At 49.6% G+C, this 24,000-nt stretch overlaps 1 protein-coding gene across 1 annotated transcript; it reads right to left on the minus strand.

The window, feature by feature from the left end:
- Positions 1-15,823: 15,823 nt before the first annotated feature.
- On the minus strand, positions 15,824-23,314 carry LOC122019575 (paramyosin-like). Its single transcript, XM_042577032.1, has 4 exons — positions 23,212-23,314; positions 22,998-23,152; positions 21,670-22,212; positions 15,824-16,264 (listed from the first exon to the last, which is right to left on the minus strand). The coding sequence occupies exons 1-4, from the start codon at positions 23,312-23,314 to the stop codon at positions 15,824-15,826; spliced, it is 1,242 nt and encodes a 413-aa protein (XP_042432966.1).
- Between the last annotated feature and the right edge of the window lie 686 nt (positions 23,315-24,000).

Below are 24,000 nucleotides of genomic sequence, written 5' to 3' on the forward strand. Positions count from 1 at the left end.
TTTGAAGATGCCAAGGAGCTTTGGAGCAAATTGGCAAGAATTCATGAGATCCCCTCCACTGTATCAAATCAAGAAGAATCCAAAGAGGGCGACTCATTGGATCAAGATCAAGAGGAGGACTCCGAGGTTGAGAGATACTCAACCTCCGAAGAAGAGGAAATCCAAGAAGCTTCATCCTCAAGGGAATGCAACGAAGGGAACAAGGAGGGAGCATACTCCTTGTTTCATATTCAAGATGATGAAGCCTCCACCTCTAGGATTGAGGGGGAGCAATCCTTGGTGACACCGGATCAAGAAGAAGGAGAAGCTTCTACATCCGGGTCAAGAGATGAAGAGGATGAAGAAGCTTCCACCTCCACAAGTCAAGAAAAATCAAATGGAGGAGCATCACTATCAGATCAAGAGGAAGCCCCTACATCCACATCACATGGAGGAGAAAGCACCACCCCTATACAAGAAGGTATAAATGTTTCAATTAAAAATAAAAATCATATAATATGTTTTGAGTGTAGGGAAAGTGGGCACTACAAGAGCAAATGCCCTAAATTGGCCAAGAAGAAGGGCCAAGTGGCACAAAAGGGCAAGGAGAAGCTCAAGGAGATCACCCCCGGGACAAAGAAGAGCAAGGAGCACATTGTGTGCTTCTTGTGTCAACAAAAAGGGCATTACCGAAGTCAATGCCCCAAGGGGAAGAAGATGGTCAAGGCTCGAGGAGGCACTAGTCAAGGGGGAGCCTCCAAGGTAAAAAGGAAGGTAACTTTCATTGAGCCTATTCCCTTGCAAAATGGTAAAAAGCATGCTAGGTCAAATTTTTATCATTTTAATGCGATTTACCATAAGAATAGGAAGCATGAGGGCCTTAAGGAAAAACATGTGGCCCTACATGCCAAAACTACCCAACCTAAGGTTAGGAAGGTAGATAGACACTTGGGCAATAACTCTAAAGATCTTAGATACAAGCCCAAAAACAAAAATGCTCATGGATCAAATGAAAAACCAAAAACTAAGGACTTAGTGATAGAAAATCAAGTCTTGAGATCAAGGCTTGATAAAATGGAAAAGACCCTAAAAAGGATGGAAAATATCCTATTAGGGCAAAATGAGCATAACCTAGGTTTAGGGGTACAAAAGCCATCCAATGGCCATAGAGGTTTGGGATACAAACCAAAGGCTAAGAAGGATGTGCCCTCTTACCATAAAGTTCCATATAGTTATGGAACAAACCCTAGGTCTAGTGGTCAAGCCAAAAATACTAGGGAAGCCATCCCTAAGAGTATTTTTGCAATAAATGTGACTAAGACTTCTAAGAAGTCTAAGAAAGTCACAAACAAGGTCACAAGGGAGGTTATCCCTAGAGTTGACCTAGAAAATGTGACCAAGGCTTCTAAGAAGCCCAACAAGGTCACTAGGAAGGTATCTAGGGAAGTTATCCCTAGTGAGTACCTAGAGCATCCAAGGAGCACCAATAGGTGCTGGGTTCCTAGGAGCATCTTCTCTACCCCATAGATGGGTTAGAGAGTGTCAACTCCGATTAGAAGGGTAGTTAACCCAACTTTGAGGAAATTGACACTCAAGGAGCATTTTCAAGGTTTTTGTTAACCTTTGAAAATGAAATGGAATTATTGATTACTCCTTGAAAGAGTAAAATGTGCCTAATGGTGGAAGAATTGATTTTAATCTTAAATGGCACATATTGGGAAATTCATAAGAACTATCAAGTTGGGATTTTGGTATGTTCTTAGGCAATTTAAGGCAATCCGAGCCTTAATTTAAAAGTGCTACTCTTGTGGAAAAATGGAATATGCCAACATTTGAGGAATATGCTTAATTTTAATTGGCATAAATTAATCAAGGGAATAAGAAATGCAAACTTAGGCTTTGGCATTTTCTTGAAGCACTTTAGAGCAATCTAGGTTTAAGTTGTAAGTTTAGCTAAGACTTTAAGGATACGTAGATAGTTAATCTAGGTATATTTTATTTATGTTAAACCTTGCCATGATTGTTTGCCCATCATATGCCATGACATCATGTCTATTTTTGCATTCATGTTTTATTATGAAAAATCCAAAAATACCATGTTATGACATTCATACATCATGTAGTAATAGGATATTTTCTTTTGAAAATTATTTTCTGTTGATGTATGCTATAACATAATCATGCATTAAGTTTAATTCCTTGTAATTAAGGACGGATGGCATTTAACGACACTTATTAACAAGTGACATCCTGGGTGGATGTCTAATATCTCTAAAATGCCTAGATAGATATGCATGATCCCTAGATTAGGGCAAAAACCAAAATCTACATCTCACAAAGACTATAAGGTGACTTGTATGTGTTTTAGTGCATATTATATACAAGTGAGATGTTAGGATGATGAACAAAGCTCAAGATGTTGATTTAGTGCATTCCTTTGAGTTTTAAATTCATCAAAACACATAGTTATGTGTTTTCCCATCATTGGGAAAGCTAATGTACAAGTCATGTGCATTATGCCCAAGGAACATGATGGGATATTGGTTTTGAAAATGTTTTTAAAATGTTTTTGGAAAACCTTGGTGAAGGCTATCTTTTGATAGTAATCACCATTGAATAGTTAGACACAAACTTGAAGAAAAACACTAAAGTTTTTGCAAGTTTTCAAGTTTGTGTCAATCTTTGAAAATATGATGTATTTTCATAGAAAGCTATTTTTCCATGATTAAGTATGCCCTAAATAATGTCTACACGAAATTTCATAATTTTTAGATTTTGTAGAATTTTCTAGGGGTTTCAGTTGAATGAAATGGAATTTCAGCAACTATCGAGCTCGATCGATCCATGGATCGATTGGAGTTCCTGAATCGATCCATGGATCGATTCAAACGGCAATTCCCGCGAGCAGAAGCTCGCTGGATCGATCAGTCGATCGATCTAGGGAGTCTGAATCGATCCGTGGATCGATTCAGAAAGGTTCAATCGATTGGAACCCAACTCCAATCGATCCAAGTTGCTGATTTTGGCTGGGAAGGCCTGATGTCAGCATCCTTGAACCTCTTTGAGTCTAGGTAACCATTCCAAACCCCTTAAATACATTTGTATACATACAAAGGGTGTTTTCATGTTGAAAACAAGGATGGATTGGTTAACGAAGACTAAGTAGAAGTTTAGGTTGAGGTTGTTTCAAATTTTGAATATTTGAACCTCAAAACTTCTAAATTTGGGTTTCCTAATGTTTTAGGGATTCCAAGTCATTGTTGGTGCAATGACAGAAGTTACCACCATGTCTTTAGGGGGAGGGACTCTTTAAAGACATGAAAATTATTTTTCATGAACCTTGGAAGGTGGTTAACCTTCTGTTGTGAACTTGCTCAAGGTTGAGCATTTAAACTTGAAATGGGGAGAAATGGGGAGTGGATATCCTCATTATTTCAAGTGGACACTCAAGTGGTAGATAATGCTCAAGGTTGGGTAGTTGTCTACATTGAGGAGAAGTTAAGAATAAATGAAGGGTGTGGGACCTTCATTATCATGTTGATCACAACGAGTGATGTTGTGAACAACGATGAGCAACTCTTCGGGGAGAGTCTTCAACAAATGGATTTGTTGAAGTGTGCCTAATGGAGCATAGGTTGATGTGTGTCCAACGATGGGTTGATGTGTGCCAATAGGGGAGAATGTATGGTTAAGCTTAGTCCTTCATTACCTATGGGAAGGTCATAGGGGAGAATGAAAGGACTCATGAAAGGGAGTAAGTTAGGCTTTCATTACCAGAGGGAGTTTGCCCTCTTGGGGGGAGAAAGAGCTTAATTTATGCTTTCATTACCTAGTGGCATGAAGAAGGAGGCTATGGGATTAGCCTAACTTACATATGGGATTGTAAGTGTTATTGTGGTATTGTCAAACATCAAAAAAGGGGAGATTGTTGGTGCAATATCCCTCGTGTCAAGGTTGACCTGGGTAACCAAGCCGAGTCTTGGTTTGGGTTTAGATGTTTGACAATAAGATATTGATTGAAGAAGAGTCAAGTAGGTCAAGGTTGTTGGATACTTGGGAAGTCCTAACCGGGATGTTAGGCAAAATGAAAGTCCGTGAGTGAAGCCAGGCGGAAGAAAAGTCCTGATGAGTGAAGCTAGGCGGATGAAAATCACGGTGAGTGAAGCCGGTGAAAGTCCTAGTGGTGAAGCTAGGCGGATGGAAATCTGGTGAGTGAAGCCGTGAAAGCCCTAGTGGTGAAGCTAGGCGAAGTCTGGTGAGTGAAGCGGTGAAAGCCCTAGTGAGTGAAGCTAGGCGGATGGAAAACCCTAGTGAGTGAAGCTAGGTGAAAGCCACAGTGAGTGAAGCTAGGAAAATCCAGATGGATCAGGATGATCGGACATCCGGTCTTGGGAAGTCCAAGTAGGTCAAAGGATTGCTGGATACTTGGCATGAAAGAAAAGTCCAAGTAGGTCAAAGGGATTGACCGGATACTTGGCACAGAGAAAAGTCCAAGTGGGTCAAAGGGATTGACCGGACACTTGGTAAGGGAGTGACTAGATGCTAGGCATGACATACCAACAGGTCAAGGTTGACCGGATGTTGGTTTGGAGGTTTAGGACTTGGTTTTGGACAAAAACCAAGTGCTGGATCGATCGGTGGATCGATCCAGGCTCTGGATCGATCCGTGGATCGATCCAGAGGTCCCAATCGATCGGTGGATCTGCTTCGCGCGATAAGCGCTGGATCGATCCGTGGATCGATCCAGGCGCGTTTCCAGAGCACAGAGGCACTCTGGATCGATCCGTGGATCGATCCAAAGCCTCCCCGATCGATTGGGAACATTCGAATCGATCGGGATCCGACCGTTGGCGTCGTTTATAGCTGCAGGCGTTCGATGGCTGCGGTAAGAACTTCTCCGATTCACTCCAGAGCTCTCGCCAACTCCTCCACAGCGCTCACAAAGCTCAGATCGCCAGTTCTTGAAGGATCTTGGAAGCTCTCCAAGTCAAGAGGCGGATCAAAGCCAAGAAGAGAAGCTAGGGTTAGGGTTTTGTACTCATTGTAAGCTTGTAAGCTTGTATTTCTTGTATCCTTTCCCTCTCTTCTTGTATTGAGTATTGTAGGGTTTCTCCGCCCTCGGTAGTTACCGAAAAGGAGTGTTTTCATAGTGGAGGGTGCGTGCGTGGTGTGGATCCTTGGATTAGTCACCTCTTGTGAGGTGGATACCAAGTAAAACCAACCGTGTTAGCGTTGTGTGTTTGTTTCTGTATTTTCCGCTACACATCTTTGAAGGAACAAGCAACGCCGAGCACCGAGCGAACGCGACGAGCTATTCACCCCCCCCCCCCTCTAGCTACTTTTGGTCCTAACAGGCTGTGCGTTAGCTCGGAAGATACTCTTAGCCGAATATTTTTGGCCGACCCTCCAAGAAGACGTCGCTCGGACGGTAGCCACCTGCTTGTCCTACCAAAAGTATCATAACCTTCTGTTGGGGATCGTTGGTGGTCAGCTATCGGAGGGGTTGAATAGCCCTACACAAATTAAACCAAAATACCCTTCTCGGACTTATAACTTAAACAAACAATTGCATAGATAATTAAATAAACAGAAAGACGAGGTTCACAGGATTTACTTGGTTACAACCGGGGAGGTTGTTAATCCAAGAAAGTTGAAGTGCAATAAAGATCTCCTTCAGGTGGAGAAGCCTCTTACAACATTCAAGCACAGAAATTAAGAAGCTAAACTAAACAAGAGAAGTGTACAAGTGTTGAATATCAAATTGCTTGTTCTATTGAAAAGCTTCTGGACCAAGGCTGTATTTATAGCTGATCCAGTGGTCAAGGCAGAGGACCCCATTGCGAGAGGTCAACGCTGCGTGGAGATCAAAGGGCCGGGGGGTCCACCGGAGAAGGGTGAGCCGACCGGACTCGGGAGAAAAGGATAGATCGATCGGCCGACCGATGAGCATCTGACGGTAAGAGGCGCCCCGGCGGGAGTCGGGGTTCCGACGCTCAGTGGAACAGTAGCAAGGAGCCGAGCGGAAGGCCTAAGAGAAGGTGATATACTGTTAACAGTCCTTACATAGCACCCTACCGAAATTCTCCCCAGCATATCGAAGTAAATGGCAGTCCGGACGGGAGGGGAGTTCCGTCCGGCTAGGGCGGGAGCTGAGGTCCGTCCGGCCGGCGCATGAACTCCCCGTCCAGCCGGACGGACGGACGTCCCGACCTGGGGTGGATAGAAATAGACAAGAACACCTTCTGACAGCCGTCAAGTCCTATGGCTAGGTCATACTCCAAGTCTGACAACGAGGTGTTCTGTTGTCCCATCAAGGACATACTCGGACTGTAGCAGTATGGCGTCAGGTAAGCTTTCTGACAGACACATACCGAGGTATGGGTTGCGGACACGTATGCACCTCGGTGGACGTGCAGGAGCTCTTTCGCCGCTCTATATAAAGAGCCGCATACTTCGCCGGAGGTACGCGTGAAACACCTCTGGAGCCACTTTCTTCACTGTTTGCTTGCCTGACTTGAGCGTCGGAGGGTCGCCGCCGGGAACCCCTTCCCGGCCCGACTTCTGTGCAGGTTCGCCGGAGGTTCGTTCAGCATCCGGGGAGCGCCACGTGCCCAGCGTCCGTTGATTCAGCATTCGGACAGGATCAATTTGGCGTCGTCTGTGGGAACGCTCCTGCATCCGAACGGAAGCAATGGACGAGGCTGGACGACAACACACGGTGACGCTTTCGACGGAGGAACTCGACGCTCTGGTCGAATTGAGGGCCGCCAAGCTTGTGGGCCGGAACAGCAAGCAACGTCAGCGTCTGGTGGTCGAGCGGAAGCACAACCGGCTACCGTTGCATTTCATCGAGCCCTATTCCGCACCCCCGAAGCCGCAGCAACTCATAGAGATCGGGGATCTTCTTCGGATGAGATGCCTAGACGGAATGACAGAAAAGGAAAAGCCCCCCGCACGGACTCATCGCCCGAGCGGATTAATCGGCAATTTTCAGAAGCTATTCTACGAGACCCTCTGCCCAAGCACTACGTACCTCCGACGATCAACGAATACAATAGGATAACCGACCTGGATGATCATCTGGGCAAGTTTGATAACACGGCAACCCTGCATCAATACACAGATGGAGTGAAGTGTCGGGTTTTTCTTACCACTCTCTCGGGATCGGCTCAACGGTGGTTTCGGAGACTGCCGGACGGATCCATCACCAACTTCAAAGACTTCCGAACGGCCTTCCTCCACCACTTCGCCAGCAGTCGGCGCTACCAGAAAACTAGCGTTAGTCTGTTTGCCATCAAATAGGAAGCCCGCGAATCGCTCCGAGCTTACATCCAGCGGTTCAACAAAGTGGCCATGGACATTCCAACGGCCACCTCGGAGACCATGATGAATGCCTTCACACAAGGCCTCGTGGACGGGGATTTCTTCCGATCGCTCATTCGGAAGCCGCCCCGAGACTACGATCACATGCTACACTGGGCCAACGAATACATCAACGTGGAGGAAGCACAAGCGGCCCGGAAAAAAGAAACTCCAGCCGAGCGGGCTCCCCCCGTCGAACGGAAGTCGCACGCTGCTCATCAGCCACCCAGAGGACCACGGGCTGAAACAATTTGTGCTCATCCAAGACCTCATGTTCAAGAAGTAGCAGCCGAGTGGCCAAGGACGAGGAAGAGATGGACTCCAATGTTCTGCTCCTTTCACCGGACGTACACACATAACACCAGGGATTGTCAGAGCCTTCCACTGATCGCCCACCCCATTCCTAGAGGTGGCGGTCGTCGGTCGCCATCAGCCGACAGACGACAGAAGCCTCGTGAAGCCGAGCGGACGGTAGCTGATAAGAGACAACGACAAACTCCCGAGCGGCATCGCTCTCCGAGACAGGAGAATCTCCGGATGTCAAGGGAACGCCCCCGATCGTCCGCTCGGGAAGAAGAAAATAGAAGCAATGCTTCCCGAGGCGAGATCAACATCATATCAGGCGGGTTAACCAGAGGTGACTCTAACCGAGCAAGGAAGGCGAGCGTCCGGCAGCTCCAAATTTGTAACGACCCGCCTCCTACTGACTAGGCTGCGAGGCCGATCGCTACAGTTATGCTGTGCTAAATTACTATTGCGGAAAAACTGATCTAATTTGAAATTTTACTGAACTAAATGCTGTAAGGTTTAACTTAGTGTTCTGGGTGTACCTAGGAGTTGTACACATGCTAGGAGAGGTGTTTACATCTGATAATAAGCTTCGGATCGATCCACAGACCGATCTACTAATACTGGCACGGTAGGAAACTCCGGATCGTTCAACCGACCGATCCATAAACCACACTGCGATCCTGTACGCTGCTGGATCGGTCTGCCGACCATCTGGGATGACGCGTCATTTTTGGCCAACTCTAACACCTTGAGCGATGACGACATGTCAATTTCGGTCGAGAACCGATCCCTAGTGAACGAACAAAACAACGAAGCTTACGTCAGCATCTATGTACTCGAGGTCTATCGAGAGAGACCGATGCGCCAGAACCATCGGGCTTTGAGTATCAGGCCCCTGATATCAGCACTGATGCGTGCCAAAGATCTCACATAACAACTATCTAATGTATAATAAACATTCCAATAACATATAGCTAACATTCCAACATGACATGGAGCATGGTTCATCAACTCATAACCTTTAACTACTAGAAATGCATTAAAAGGAAGGTATAAGAAAATGTCTTAAAGAAAAACTAGTTTCTAATTTACTAAACTCTCCAAGGTCTTTTATTCCAGTTCCTGCCACACACACCACCTTTGCATTGCCCTCCAGCTTCCTCTGCTAGTCCATCTTTCCTTTACCTTTATCTGCAGTATAAGGAAAAGTAGAATCTGTAAGCTTAAAGCTTAGTAAGAAACCAACTACCTCACTAAAACATGCAACGATGCAACATGCTTTTTAAAGAATGCTATTTAAAACATGTACTAGCATGGCATACAATGGTTACAAGCATAAACTGAATCACTATCATGCATACTGAACATGGCATGGCAACTAATCATATGAATCAATAAAGATAACTGAACTGAACATATAATAAGCTAAACTGTAGCTAAACTAATACTGAATTCAAACTCAACTAACATAACTAATTTTGATCTTTGAAAACTAATTCATAATAAGTGAAAATACATAATCATGATGTTTGGGCCCGACAACTGTACTTGCTGTGCGCGCGTCCCTAACTAGACCCGGGTTTGCAAGTCCCGAATTTAGTAGGGTTAACTAGCTTATCTAAACCTAAGGACGACTGTGGGAGTCTAACCCAATGGATATCTGATCCAGTACAGTGCCACTGAAAATAAAATCTAATATATTGCTTTTCTTGCTGTTTCTAGGTTATCTGAACCTAGAGCTAGGTTGTCTGAACCTAGAGGCGACTGTGGGAGCCCACCCATTGGACCGTAGTCCCATATATAAGCTAAAATAAACTGATTTACTGATTTAAATGCTTCTAATGCATTTAACTGAGCTATAAAATGCTAATTTGCATTTTAACTTAACTAGCTATTTTATCGAACACCTAGTGTGCCCCAACTCTCCCCTCTATTAGGGAGACCACTTCTAGGCACCCGACAACGTCTAGGAACCCCCACTGAAGAGGGAATACGTGTCCGGCCCATCTAGAAGTACTCACTAAATCCCTAAATCTGCGAGGAGGGTCAAATTCACCCTATGCGTCGATAAAAACTGCATATAGCTAAACTAGTGCGTATAAAACCAAACGGAGCTACTTATACCGCAGGTGAGGGGTTTCTTACCTTGTGTGCTAGATTTCTTACAGATCTATTCGCTAGAAATTCCGGTGGAGGCGACTTCTTGACGATTCGCTCGCGTCCACGTGCTCTACTCGCGGAGGGGAACGTCCTCGTGCTGAAATCGTCGCAGGAAAGTGACCTTGAGACCCTAGGGAGAGAACCCTAGGTCTTCCTTGTGGTTGGCGCCGAGAGAGGGAGGAGAGGGAGAGGTGGCGTCGGTGAGGGTTTTGGAGAGGGAGGAGTTGCCAAACCAATTAAAAATAACCCAAACCAACTTAAGTTTTTAATTTATATTAAGTGGATAACTAGGCCCAACTTAAATATAAATATATTTGATTCTCCTTTCCTTTCAGCACGGCCCTGCTGGGTTCACCGGTTACTAAGGCTAACTAAAGGTTTAGCGGACCCGAGAGGTCCCGGGTTCGATTCCCGCTTAAGTCTTTTTATTCTTCTAATTATTTTTGCTACTTCCGCTACTCGGAAAATTCCGGAAAAATATCTAATAATTCCACAAAAATCATAGAATATTTCTAATGCAAGTTTGAGAATTTTCGGGCATTACAAAATCCATGCAGTCGGCTGCAGCCAAGAGCGAGCGAGCGGACCCGAAATTAGTTTCGGACCTTCGGACTTGGAAGGAGTTGAAGTACCCCACGACGACGCTCTCCTCATCAAAGCGGTAATAGCTAATTACACTATTCACCGCGTATTTGTTGACACAGGAAGCTCAGTCAATATCATATTCAAGAAGGCGTTCGATCAGCTACAAATTGATCAAGCCGAGCTGCTACCCATGACAACCCCCCTATACGGGTTTACGGGTAACGAAGTTCAGCCGGTCGGACAGATCCGGCTGGCTATCTCGCTGGGAGAAGAGCCGCTCAGGAGGACGAGGACAGCAAACTTCGTGGTGGTCGATTCTCCTTCGTCCTACAACGTTATTTTGGGACGACCGGCGCTCAGCGAGTTCAAAGCAGCCGTTTCCACCTTCTATCAGAAGATCAAGTTCCCCGTGGAGGATAAAGTGGGTGAAGTACGAGGAGATCAACTCGCGGCTCGGCGATGCTACGTCGAGATGATCCGAGCAGAAGCCAACTCCGCTCGGAAGGCACCCTGGATCGAGGTAAACGCCATAACTGAAAAGCCACCCTCTTTAATTTATGAAGAAAAGGAGGAAGTGCAGATTCATCCAATCCGATCGGAGGCCACTACCTTTATTGCGTCCGATCTGGAGGCCAACCAAAAGGAGGAAGTGATCAAATGCCTCCAAAGAAACCATGATGTCTTTGTCTGGTCGACCCATGAGCTACCCGGAATTTCACCAAGTGTAGCGCAGCATGAGCTCCACGTCCGGTCGGACGCCCGGCCAGTGAAGCAGAGAAAAAGAGATTTCAGCACCAAGCAGAATGCCATCATCCGGGCGGAAGTTGAGAAGCTTCTGGAAGCCGGCCATATACGCGAGGTGCAGTTCCCGAGCTGGCTGGCTAACGTAGTGTTAGTCTCCAAGCCGGGCAACAAGTGGAGAGTATGCATAGATTTTCGGGATCTCAACAAAGCTTGCCCGAAGGACTTTTATCCTGGACTCTACGGCCGGCTGCGAATTAATATGTATGCTTGACGCTTACCAAGGATATCATCAAGTGTCGCTCGCCCGCGAAGATCAAGGAAAAGTTAGCTTCGTAACGGCCGACGGCACCTATTGCTATAATGTGATGTCGTTCGGATTGAAGAATGCGGGGGCCACATATCAGCGCTTGATGAACAAAGTATTCAGAGAGCAGATCGGGCGAAATCTGGAAGTGTACGTGGACGACATTCTCATCAAGTCCGTCCGAGCGGCCGATCTCTTCAAGGACATGGAAGAAACTTTCCGAACGCTACGCAAATATGGAGTCAAGCTAAATCCTCAGAAGTGCCTGTTCGGAGCGAAAGGAGGGTGTTTCTTGGGGTATATAGTGACCGAGCGGGGTATTGAAGCAAATCCCAGCAAAGTAAAAGCCCTACAAGACATGCCGCCCTCAAGAAATCTGAGGGAGGTGCAGCGTTTGACCGGTCGGATAACTGCTTTGTCCAGATTCATATCCAAAACCGTTGACCGGAGCCTGCCTTTCTTCAAAATCTTGCGCAAGGCCACCAAATTTCATTGGGATGAAGAATGTGATCGGGCGTTCGAAGATTTGAAGGCATATCTGAATTCCCTCCCGGTATTAGCCAAGGGCTATAGGTGAGCCACTTTGCATCTACCTGTCTTCCACCGAGCAAGCAATTGGCTCGGCACTAGTGAGGGCGAGCGGAGAGGAGCCTGTGTATTTTCTTAGTCATATTTTAAAAGATGCTGAATCTCGCTACACTGGGCTCGAAAAGCTGGCTTTTGCTCTGATCCTCGCCGCTCGGCGCCTTCGCCCATACTTCCTGGCGCATACCATCATTGTCAAAACCAATAGCCCGCTCCGGCGTGTATTACTGAATCCAGAAGCATCCGGGCGGCTCATCAAATGGACGACGGAGTTGAGTGAATTTGACATCCAATATCAGCCCCGCTCGGCGATCAAAGCGCAGTCCTTGGCTGATTTTGTGACTGAGGTGCAAAAGTCGGAGCCGGAAGCTATGTGGAGAATATATGTGGATGGGTCGTCCACTCGGCTCGGAAGCGGGATTGGAATATTGTTGCTCTCCCCTCAAGAAGAAAAGATGCACTTATCCGTCCGGCTGGATTATAAAGCTACAAACAATGAAGCAGAGTATAAGGCCCTCATAGCCGGCTTGCAGGCAGCTCGGCATGTTGGCGCCGGTCGGGTAACGCTTCATTCGGATTCGCAGTTGGCCGCGCAGCAGCTCTCTGGCACTTTTGAAATTAACAACGCTCGGCTCAAGCTCTACGCTGAAGCCTTTGAAAGGCTTAAAGACGATTTTAGAGAAGTTATTGTCCAGAAGATACCCAGAGAAGAAAATCAAGCGGCCGATGAGTTAGCCAAGCTCGCGAGCTCAATAACGCCGATCGCCATTCAGCAGCCAATTGAACAAGTGTTGTTGGTGGCGCATGTCGATCGCATGGAAGGCCTTACGTGTCCGAGCGACTGGAGGGCACCCATTACGGAGTTTCTGCGCTCGGGCGCCACACCGTCCGATCAGAATGAAGCCCAGCTGCTAAGGAGGAGAGCTGGTCGGTTCACACTCATCGGCGATTAGCTTTACAAGAAGGCTTTCTCACGCCCGCTGTTGAAATGCGTGAGCTCGGAGGACTCGGCTTATATCCTCCAAGAAGTACATCAAGGATCGTGCGAAGGGCATCCGAGCGGACGATCGCTGGCTAAAAAGATCCTGCTGGCTGGGTACTTCTGGCCAACCTTACAAGCAGACGCCGCTCGGACTGTGTCGACGTGCCTTTCGTGCCAGAAGTACCATAACTTCTACCACCGACCGGCAGAGGAAATGAAGGCATCCACAGTCTCATGTCCGTTCGATCAATGGGGGATGGATATTGTTGGTCCATTTCCAATGGCGACCGGACAGCGGAAATTTCTGCTAGTGGCGGTCGATTATTTTTCCAAGTGGGTGGAGGCTGAGCCGCTAGCCAGGATCACCGAACAGATGGTCAAAAAATTCATCTGGCAACACATCATCTGTCAGTTCGGCATCCCTCGCCGACTGGTTTCCGACAATGGGCGGCAATTCACAGGGAAGTTGCTCGAGGACTGGTGCAAAAGCTATGACATCGAGCAACACTTCACGTCCCTGGCCTACCCCCAAAGCAACGGTCAAGCCGAAGTAGCCAACCGGGAAATTCTTCGTATTCTGCGTGCTCGGCTCGACCACTTGGGAGGAAGCTGGGTAGATGAAGTGCCAAGCGTCTTATGGGCCATCCGAACGACTCCAAAGGAAGGGACGGGCGTCACGCCTTTCCATCTGGTGTATGGTGGAGAAGCGGTCATTCCTGTTGAAGTCGGCGTCGAGTCCGCTCAGATCCAAAATTATGATGAGGACAGCGCCGAACGGAGAAACCTGGAGCTGGATTTGATCGAAGAAGAAAGAGCCAAGGCGTCCGTTCGGCTGATGGCGTACCGGCAGCGGATGAAGCAAAACTACAACCATCGCGTAATCCCCAGATCATTCCAGGTCGGCGATCTTGTCTGGAAGAAAGTCAAGCCGGTCGGCGACGTCGGCAAGCTGGAAGCACCGTGGGCGGGCCCCTTCAAGGTTATTGAAAAGCTCCGCTCGGGCGCTTATTATTTGGATGATGGAGATGGGAGTCAGCTGGCCTGGCCGTGGAGCGCGAATCATCTCCAGCCTTATCGGGCTGGGTGAAAGGTGCACTAATGTAAATTATTTTTGCATATATTTTGGTCGCCCGTACCCTTGTAATGCAGGAAGCAAAATTAATTCAAAGGATGACCAATGGGCTTGCAGAGCAGCTGTATTGAAGTTAGCCTTAAAAAAGACCGTCGAGCTCCGACGTTAAATATCGAGAGACGAGCCGGCGTCTATAAACGTCCGAGCGGAAGACCGTCGAGCTCCGACGTTAAATATCGAGAGACGAGCCGGCGTCTATAAATCATCCGAGCGGAAGACCGTCGAGCTCCGACGTTAAATATCGAGAGACGAGCCGGCGTCTATAAACGTCCGAGCGGAAGACCGTCGAGCTCCGACATTAAATATCGAGAGACGAGCCGGCGTCTATAAACGTCCGAGCGGAAGACCGTCGAGCTCCGACGTTAAATATCGAGAGACAAGCCGGCGTCTATAAACGTCCGAGCGGAAGACCGTCGAGCTCCGACGTTAAATATCGAGAGACGAGCCGGCGTCTATAAACGTCCGAGCGGAAGACCGTCGAGCTCCGACGTTAAATATCGAGAGACGAGCCGGCGTCTATAAACGTCCGGGCGGAAGGCCGTCGAGCTCCGACGTTAAATATCGAGAGACGAGCCGGCGTCTAAAGCGTCCGGCGGAAGACCGTCGAGCTCGGCGTTAAATATCGAGACGAGCGGCGTCTATAAATCTCGGCGGAAGATCGTCGAGCTCCGGCGTTAAATATCGAGACGGCGGCGTCTATAAGCGTCCGGCGGGCCGTCGAGCTCGGCGTTAAATATCGAGAGGCGGCGTCTATAAGCGTCCGGCGAAGGCCGTCGAGCTCGGCGTTAAATATCGAGGCGAGCCGGCGTTATAAATGTCGGCGGAAGACCGTCGAGCTCGGCGTTAAATATCGAGAGAGCGGCGTCTATAAGCGTCGGCGGAAGGCCGTCGAGCTCAGACGTTAAATATCGAGAGAGTGGCGTCTATAAGCGTCCGGCGGAAGGCCGTCGAGCTCGGCGTTAAATATCGAGAGACGAGCGCGCCTATAAGCGTCCGGCGTAAGACCGTCGAGCTCCGACGTTAAATATCGAGAGACGAGCCGGCGTTTATAAACGTCCGAGAGGAAGACCGTCGAGCTCCGACGTTAAATATCGAGAGACGAGCCGGCGTCTATAAACGTCCGAGCGGAAGACCGTCGAAAGACGACTCGGCGTTTATAAACCCACCGATCGGACAGTAGTCAAGTTCCGACGGTAAAATTCGACGGGCGACCGAAGCCTATAGGGCTGCCGGATGGATGGTTTTCTGCGTAGCCCTCGGTCGGACCCGACGTAATAGCGTAAGGCCGAGTGGCTCCTTTATAAAATGTACTTGGGGCACAAAAAGCTCAAGACCAAGGTGAAAAACAAAAATCGGACGCGGGAAGAATGGGCAAATAACAAGACACAGTTCATTCATGCTGACCGGCGGATAGACAAAATTCCTAAAGTTTGCCCCGACCGGCACGGATACAGAAAAATTACAAAATAGCCTCACAGACAGATTCTTAGTCATCAAAATTAAAAAGATGGTCAGGGATGGAGCCCATCATGGTCGCCAGGTCATCGGCAGGGACGGACAGATCGGCAGGAGCATGGCCTTTGTTCTTCATGTATTCCACCGCCACTTTGATTGCCTCCTCAAAAGTCAAGGAGAGCTTGTCGGTAAATTTCTCGCCAAACTCGTCCGAGAGGACGAAGGCTTTGCGTACCTCCGCCGATCAACTGGGCTCTCCATTTTGGTAATCCTTGAGAGCGGTCTGGGAAGCATCCAGGGTAGCCTGAAGATCTTGCAAGGCTCCTTCTGCTTTGGTCCGATCGGCGGAGCGACCCTCCCGCTCGGCAGTTAGTGAGGCGTCTAGCTCCTTCACCCGTTGTTCCAGCCCCCGGTTCTCCACCTTCATCAAGTCCATATCATCAATGGCCTTGAGCTTCCGAGCGGTCGCGGTCTTTACTTCTTTATCCCGCTGCTTGACTAAGGCTTCGAGGCGGGCAACCTCGCTCGTCAATCCGGAAGTCTTACCCCGCTCAGCTTCCAGCAACCTTTCGGCCTTCTCCAGAGCGGCCGTCGATTGTCTGCTGTCCCCCGCAGCCTTGAGCTTCTTCAGTTCGTCCTCCAGTTCGGCCAGGCGATTGCTTATGGCAATCTGTTCCACCCAGTTCTGTGAACGAATATGAGCAGGTTAGAAGCTCGAGCCGAAATAACCAACAAAGCAAGACAACATACCTCGGTCGCCTGTTGTAGATTGCTGTCGCCGAGCTGACCAGGGGTACATCATGGCGATCCGAAGACGAGCATCCTCCCAAGCTTTGGCGAGGGGACCCGTGAGTGTGATTTGCTACTCGGGGACGATAGGTCGATCAACGGCTGCCATGTATTCTTTAGACAGGAGGCGCAAGACGGTCTTTATCAATTTCGAACCGCTCGGATCACCTTTAGAAGCAGTAGCCTTGCCGGACGGCTCACCGGCGGAGGAGGAAGGACGGTCGCCCAATCGCTTAATACGTCGCAGCGTTCTTGGAGGACTGGAGGGCGGCACCTCAGAGGTTGCCCTTGGAGAGCCGAGCGGCGTCGGGGTACTCTCGATAGAAATCGTCCCGGACAACACTGGAGCTTCGTCGCCCCGCTCGGATTGCGGTTCATCGGATGGAATCGGTTGAGAGGTTGCCTCCGGCTGTTTGCGCTTCCGAGTTGCCAGAGGAACGTCGTCGGCCGAACGGCCCTCTACCTCGACTTGAGCGGAGGGTTCTATGTCGCCCGCAGCCTCGTCGTGAGAGGCAGGAGCGGCTAAGGCTTCGGGGACATCCTGAGTCCCCTCACCTTCTTCGCCGACCGGATCCGCTGGAGCAAGGCCCCGCTCGGCGATCTCCTTGTTCTTGGCTGCCTCGATCTCGGCGGCTCGCAGTTTCAGTCGATCGGTAGCCTTGGCGCGCCACATAACTTCAGCTGCAGAAGCAAGAAATAAATCAGTTAGAACAAAATAAATGGGGAGATAAGGGAACTTACTCATGCTGCAGGGCAGATCGGCTGGGGTAGAAGACAAGCCGAATATGTGCATTACTCCCGGAAGGAGCAGCTTGTCAATATGATAACGCTGACCAACCAGCCGTTTGGCTGCATGAAGGTAGGCCGCGTCGCCTCTAAATTTACCGAGCTCCGGTTGTGCTGGCATCGCCGTCTGCCACTTGGTACGGAAAGTTGGCGGCTCGGGAAAACGTATATAGAAAAAAATGCTCCTTCCAATGTTTGTTGGAGCTCGGCATGTTATCGAAGAGGACGAAACCTATCCTAGACTGGAAAACAAAGGTGCCCCACTCGGCTTGCTTGGGATAAAAAAAGTAGTGGAAAATCTTAGGGTCGAGGAGGATGTCGTTCAGTTTAAAGAGAACTATCACCCCGCTCAGCAGCCTAATGTAATTAGGGACTACCTGGCCGAGCGGAATGCGAAAATAATTGCAGACTTGTAAGAAGAACTTATGGGGTGGAAAGCGTAGCCCGGCCAAAAATTGGTCTCGGAAGAAAAGAACAGTGCCGGGCGGCGGTTCATGTGGCCGATCGGTGGGGTTAGCTACTACAATGTGGTGGTCGAGCGGCAGATTATAGGTTCGAGTGAGGCGCAAAGCGTCCTCCTCGTCGAACCGACTTTCCATGGTCGAATACCAAAGACCAGGAGCACCGCCGGTCGGCTGTGAGGTACTGGTCATGGTATAGGGCCGAGAATAAACGCGGAATGGATGGAAAAAGAAATAAAACTAGGGAAGATGGCAAGATGATGAAAAAGATACCTAATAGAGGAAAAAAAAGAGGCAGCAAGGGAAAGGAAGGCTTACGGGCAAAGGAGATGATCGAAAGGAGTTGTGGAGTCGTCGGAGAGCTGAAACACAAGGTCGCCGGCGAAAAGAGGAGCAGCGGGATGTCTGGAAACGAGGAGGTCGAAATGCGGCGAAGAGCAGGGGTCGGGAGCTTTATAAGGGCGGCAGCGATCAATTTCCACCGTCCGATCCAGGTCGTCGATAACGAGGTCATCATCCAGCCGTTCCTTTCAAACGGCGGTTGTCCCATCGGATGTGGCGCCACCGCCATACCCTGACAAGAGAAAGGCAGCCACGTGTCAACAAGTTACGGGTTAACGCACGTGGTTAACAGAAGCTTCGGCATAAATTCCAAGGCACGGGCGAGATATCGCCGAACGGCTGAGCATCCATTGGCCAGTCCGAGCGGACTAAGGTATCGGTCGTCACTCGATCAGGTCGGCAGTCCAGTCAGTCGGACTTCGCCTCCTTCGACTAGACTTGAGGGGAAGGCAAGTGGTCCGGTGGTCAAGGCAGAGGACCCCATTGCGAGGGGTCAACGCTGCGTGGAGATCAAAGGGCCAGGGGGTCCACCGGAGAAGGGTGAGCCGACCGGACTCGGGAGAAAAGGATAGACCGATCGGCTGACCGATGAGCATCTGACGGTAAGAGGCGCCCCGGCGGGAGTCGGGGTTCCGACGCTCAGTGGAACAGTAGCAAGGAGCCGAGCGGAAGGCCTAAGAGAAGGTGATATACTGTTAACAGTCCTTACATAGCACCCTACCGAAATTCTCCCCAGCATATCGAAGTAAATGGCAGTCCGGACGGGAGGGGAGTTCCGTCCGGCCAGGGCGGGAGCTCCCCGTCCAGCCGGACGGACGGACGTCCCGACCTGGGGTGGATAGAAATAGACAAGAACACCTTCTGACAGCCGTCAAGTCCTATGGCTAGGCCATACTCTAAGTCTGACAACGAGGTGTTCTGTTGTCCCATCAAGGACATACTCGGACTGTAGCAGTATGACGTCAGGTAAGCTTTCTGACAGACACATACCGAGGTATGGGTTGCGGACACGTATGCACCTCGGTGGACGTGCAGGAGCTCTTTCGCCGCTCTATATAAAGAGCCGCATACTTCGCCGGAGGTACGCGTGAAACACCTCTGGAGCCACTTTCTTCACTGTTTGCTTGCCTGACTTGAGCGTCGGAGGGTCGCCGCCGGGAACCCCTTCCCGGCCCGACTTCTGTGCAGGTTCGCCGGAGGTTCGTGCAACCAGTCGAGGATCCACGTCAGCAGCCGGGAGCGCCACGTGCCCAGCGTCCGTTGATTCAGCATTCGGACAGGATCAATTGCCTTGGTCGGGGTGCCTAGAGGGTTTCAGTCACCTGGAAGGGGATAAAACTTTATCCCCTTCACAGCAAATCATGGTCAAATGTGATCTGGTCAAAAGTCACATTCCGAGCGCCCAGAAGGGTTTCGGGCGGCCGGACCCTTAAAGTCAACTTTGTTGACTTTTTGCGGTCTGGGCTCTCTGCTCTAGTTGTGCTCGCCTCGGTCCAGATATGTCTTCCGCTCCGCTCGCTTGGGTGATTTCGGCCAACCGAAATAAGGCTCACCCAAATCCAATATCGACCTTTTCGAGCAACCTTCCGTTTTGGCTTCACGTCCCTCAGAAATGTTGCGTGGTTCCTTCTCGTCTGCCAGTGTACTCATCTGCAGCTCTTCGTCCCTCGGACACACCGAGTCCATCGGCTCTCTCGTGCCAACCTTCTCGTTGGCTGCGTCTCTTGCTCCCTGAGCAATCTTCCTCTCCAGCTTCTCGTCCTTCGGAAACACTGCACGCTTCCTTCTCGTCTGCCGGTGTACTCTTCCACAGTGCCTCGTCCCTTAGACGCACCAAACCCGTCGGCTCTCTCTCGTGCCATCCTTCTCCTTAGCTCCGTCTTCCGCTCAACTTCATGTGCTCCTAAGTTCCTGAACACTTAGACACAGGGTCAAAACACCACAGGGTCAAAACACCACAGGACCTAACTTAACTTGTTTCATCACATCAAAACAACCTGGGGCTCCAACACCTTCTGCACCGACTGAACGAGGAAATGAAAGCGTCCATAGTATCTTGCCAGTTCAACCAATGGGGCATGGATATCGTTGGGTCATTCCCCATGGCGACAGGTCAGCGGAGATTTCTGCTCGTCGTGGTGGACTACTTCTCGAATTGGCTGGAAGCCGAGTCGCTTGCAAGAATAACCAAGCATATGGTCATTAAGTTCATTTGGTAGAACATTATATGCCGGTTCGGCATCCAACGCCGGCTCATATCAGACAATGGGAGATAATTCGCCGGTCAAGGGCTCAGAGAGTGGTGCGAGGGCTATGACATCCAACAAGCCTTCACCTCTGTGGCCTACCCCCAGGGCAATGGACAAGCCGAAATTGCCAATCGGGAAATCCTCAGAGTTCTAAGTGCTCAGCTCGACCACGCCGGAGACAGTTGGGTCGACGAGCTCAACAGTGTGTTGTGGGCCCTTCGCACGACCCCTAAGGAGAGGACTGGCATAACCCCCTTCTACTAGTATACGACGGCAAAGTAGTCGTCCCTGTGGAGGTCAGGGTAAAATCCTATCGGGTGTAGTACTACGATGAAGGAAACCCCGAACGGAGACTCATGGAGCTCGACTTGGTAGACGAAACGTGGGCTAAAGCAGCTGTTCGGCTAATAGCGTACCGATAACAGATGAAGCAGAACTACAACCGGAAGGTGATCCCAAGGTCCTTCCAGGTCGGCGATCTCATATGGAAAAAGGTGAATCCAGTCAACGACGTCACCAAGCTCGAAGCCCCATGGGCGGGACCTTTTAAGGTCGTGCAAAAGTTCCGCTCAGGCGCCTATTACTTGGAGGATGAGGGGGGAAGGCAGCTCAAGAGGTCGTGGAGTGCGAATCATCTTCAACCCTACAAGTCCGGATGAGAGGTGTGCGAGTGAATACATGTATTTTTGTATGTTTCCTGAACGCAGGGCAAATATGAATAAAAGCGAAGAATGTCACTCGTGAGATGCATCTTCTCCAACGGTTGAGTGACGACCTTAAACTCTCATCTTCGCCAATGGTCGAGCGGCGACCTTAAACCCTCGTCTTCACCAACGGTCAAGCGGCAACCTTAAACCTTAGTCTTCATCAATGGTCGAGCGGCGACCTTAAACCCTAGTCTTCACCGATGGTCGAGTGGCGACCTTAAACCCTAGTCTTCCCTAATGGTCGAGCGGTGACCTTAAACCATGGTCTACATCAACGGTCAAGTGGTGACCTTAAACCCTAGTCTTCATCAATGGTCGAGTGACGACTTTAAACTATGGTCTATATCAATGGTCGAGCGGCGGCATTAAACCCTAGTCTTCACCAACGGTCGAGCGGCGACCTTAAACCCTAGTCTTCCCCAACGATCGAGCGGCGACCTTAAACCCTCGTCTTCCCCATCTTCACCAACGGTCGAGCGGAAACCTTAAACCCTTGGCTAAGTGAGTGGTCAAGAGACGATCTTATAACTCAAGAATGATGAATGGCTGACCACGAACACAAGCTACTCAAAAGCTCCAAGTCTTCAAAATACAGTGACCGTTTGGGATTATTCTTCAAAATACTCTCATCACCAATCGGAAGGTCACAGAATCATAATGAACAACTCTAAAAACAAAATGGATCTCTCAACCTCACTCAATGTAATCTAAGGCATCATCGGGAAGCGATTCGGTCAGCTTGTCCCGACTGATGACCTTACTCGATAAAGCAGCAGAGATGTAGCAGCTTGCCTGGAGTTGATCGAATGTCCCTTCGATCACCAGGTCGAACAGACGAAGTGCCCGGTCGGCGACCTTATCGTTGAAAGCGTCCGAGTGGATACAGTTCTTCTTCATAGCCTCAAATCGGCTAGGCTCGGCATCTTGATAAGTTTTCAAAGCCGCTCGGGAGGCCTCAAGCTCGTCCTTCGCGGTGGCCAACTCATCATTTTTTACGGAGAGTTGGCCTCGAAGGGCAGTTTCTTCGGCCGACCAGCTTTTCCGTTCGGTGACCAAAAAATCTTTAGCTTCTTTGAGTTTCTTAGTGAGGGTCCGGGCCTCTTTATTCTTCAGGTCCATGTCTTTGATGGCCCAGAGTTTCCTTGCATTAGCCGATTCGATCTTGGCGTCAAAGGTGCTGACTTGCTTGTTAAGCCGAGCCAGTAGAGAGGCGTGCTCTATGCTCTTTCCCCGCTCAGCCTCGAGTAGCTCGGTGCTCTTTGCCAAATCAGCCCTCAGTTTAGCCACCTCAGCATTTATCTACTCCTGAGAGGTGGATGATTGGTCGCTCAATGCCTTCAGTTTCTTGACCTCCTCCTCCAGAAAGGCGAGCCTTTGTCACATGGCCAAACTCTTTACCCAATATTGTGAATAACCAGGAAAGTATAAGCGCTAACCGGGCATAAATTGAGAAAATACAATAAAACACAACGCTTACCCCAGTGGATATCTAGGTGTGGCTGTCCGCAGGTGCCCCCGGAGGCATCATTGCACAGGCTCGGCGTTAGCCCATATATGTGCGAGCGGCACTTGGATAATTATTTGATGCTCGGGGGCTAGGGATTCAGCGCTAGCCGACTCGCCCCATTCCTCAATCTGCAAATGAAAAACCACCGTTATATGGCATTGGTCGCTTAGGGATGATTGGGCCGAGGTCGCTTGACCGGACGGCCGAGCCAAGGACGCCAGACGAATACCAAATTTTTTGACCTTCGATGGTGGTGGCATGAAGGCCATTGGCGGCACGCAAAGAGTTCCCTACGGCAGACCAAATAACAATGGTGTCCGATCAGACGACGTAGGGGCCGCAGTCTCTTGAACAGGAGTGGGGGTTGAATTTCAACCCGCTCGGTGGTCCGCACCACCGAGGAAGTGGAGCACGATGAAGGCTCCGCCCGGCGCCTCTTGCGCTTGATCAGTGGCTCTCCTGAGGAGGCCGAGCCTGACGCCCCCTCAACCTGAATGACCGGAAGTCATTCAGAGGGAGGGTGTGATCCACCAGTCACTCCACCGCTTGGCGTCCGGCTGACTGCCCATCCGCTCACCAAGACTAGAGCCGCTTTGCTCTCGTCTTGTGGATCTTCTTGATAGTCGACCAGTTGCATACTGCGGCTCTCCAACGCCTCCACAGCCGCTGCATTGACCACGACATCCGCAAGCTTAGCCTTGCTGGCCAGATGTGCATGTAGCATGACTTCAGCTGCAAAAGAGGAAGAAAAATCAATTAGAATCAAAGGAAGGAGTGAAGAAGTTACATACCTAGGTTAGAGGGAAGCTGAGTATGGATCAGACTCAAGCCGAAAATATAGAGGACACCCTCTAGCAGCAACTTGTGGATGACATATTTCTGAACGGCCAACATTGAAGCTGCATTGAGGTAGTCCAATCGACTCTTGTATTGTTTCAAGGGAGGCTGACTCACCACTTCGAGCTGCCAGTTAGTCGGGAAATCGGGCCGCTTGGGAAGGTGTACAAAAAAGAAGTATTTCCTCCAATACTTGTTGGAGGTCAGTATTTTGTCAAAGAAAACTAGGCTCACTCGAGCTTGGAAGAAAAAAGTCCCCGGGTCGGACAATTTGGGATAATAAAAGTAATGAAAAATCAGGAGAGTGGGAGGAATGGCGTGCAGGCGGAACAGAACCACTACCCCGCACAGCAACCAAAAGGAGTTCGGCACTAATTGATGAAGGGAGATGCGAAAGTATTTACAAACGGTAGGAAAGAAGGAGTGAATGGGAAACCGCAGACCGGCGGTAAACTGATCCCTAAAGAAACAAAGACAGTCGGACGGCGGAGAATTTGGCTGATCGGAAGGAGAAGAAAGAACAACTTTGTAGTCGGAAGGAAACTTAAAGGCGGCTGTCTGGCTCTCAACATTACTGGCGTCAAACCTGGACTCAGTCTGGTATACCAAGGCCCAGGGACAAGCGTTTATCACTGAAAAGTTCAAGGACGGGGATCCGAAGGAGGAGAAGGCGACGCACACGAGTTTATAAGCCTCAGGGCTTGTCGACCGGAGCCATCCGATCTAGGTCGCGGAAACCCAGG

This window comes from Zingiber officinale, chromosome 9A (genome assembly GCF_018446385.1).
Source record: "Zingiber officinale cultivar Zhangliang chromosome 9A, Zo_v1.1, whole genome shotgun sequence".
NCBI lineage: Eukaryota > Viridiplantae > Streptophyta > Magnoliopsida > Zingiberales > Zingiberaceae > Zingiber > Zingiber officinale.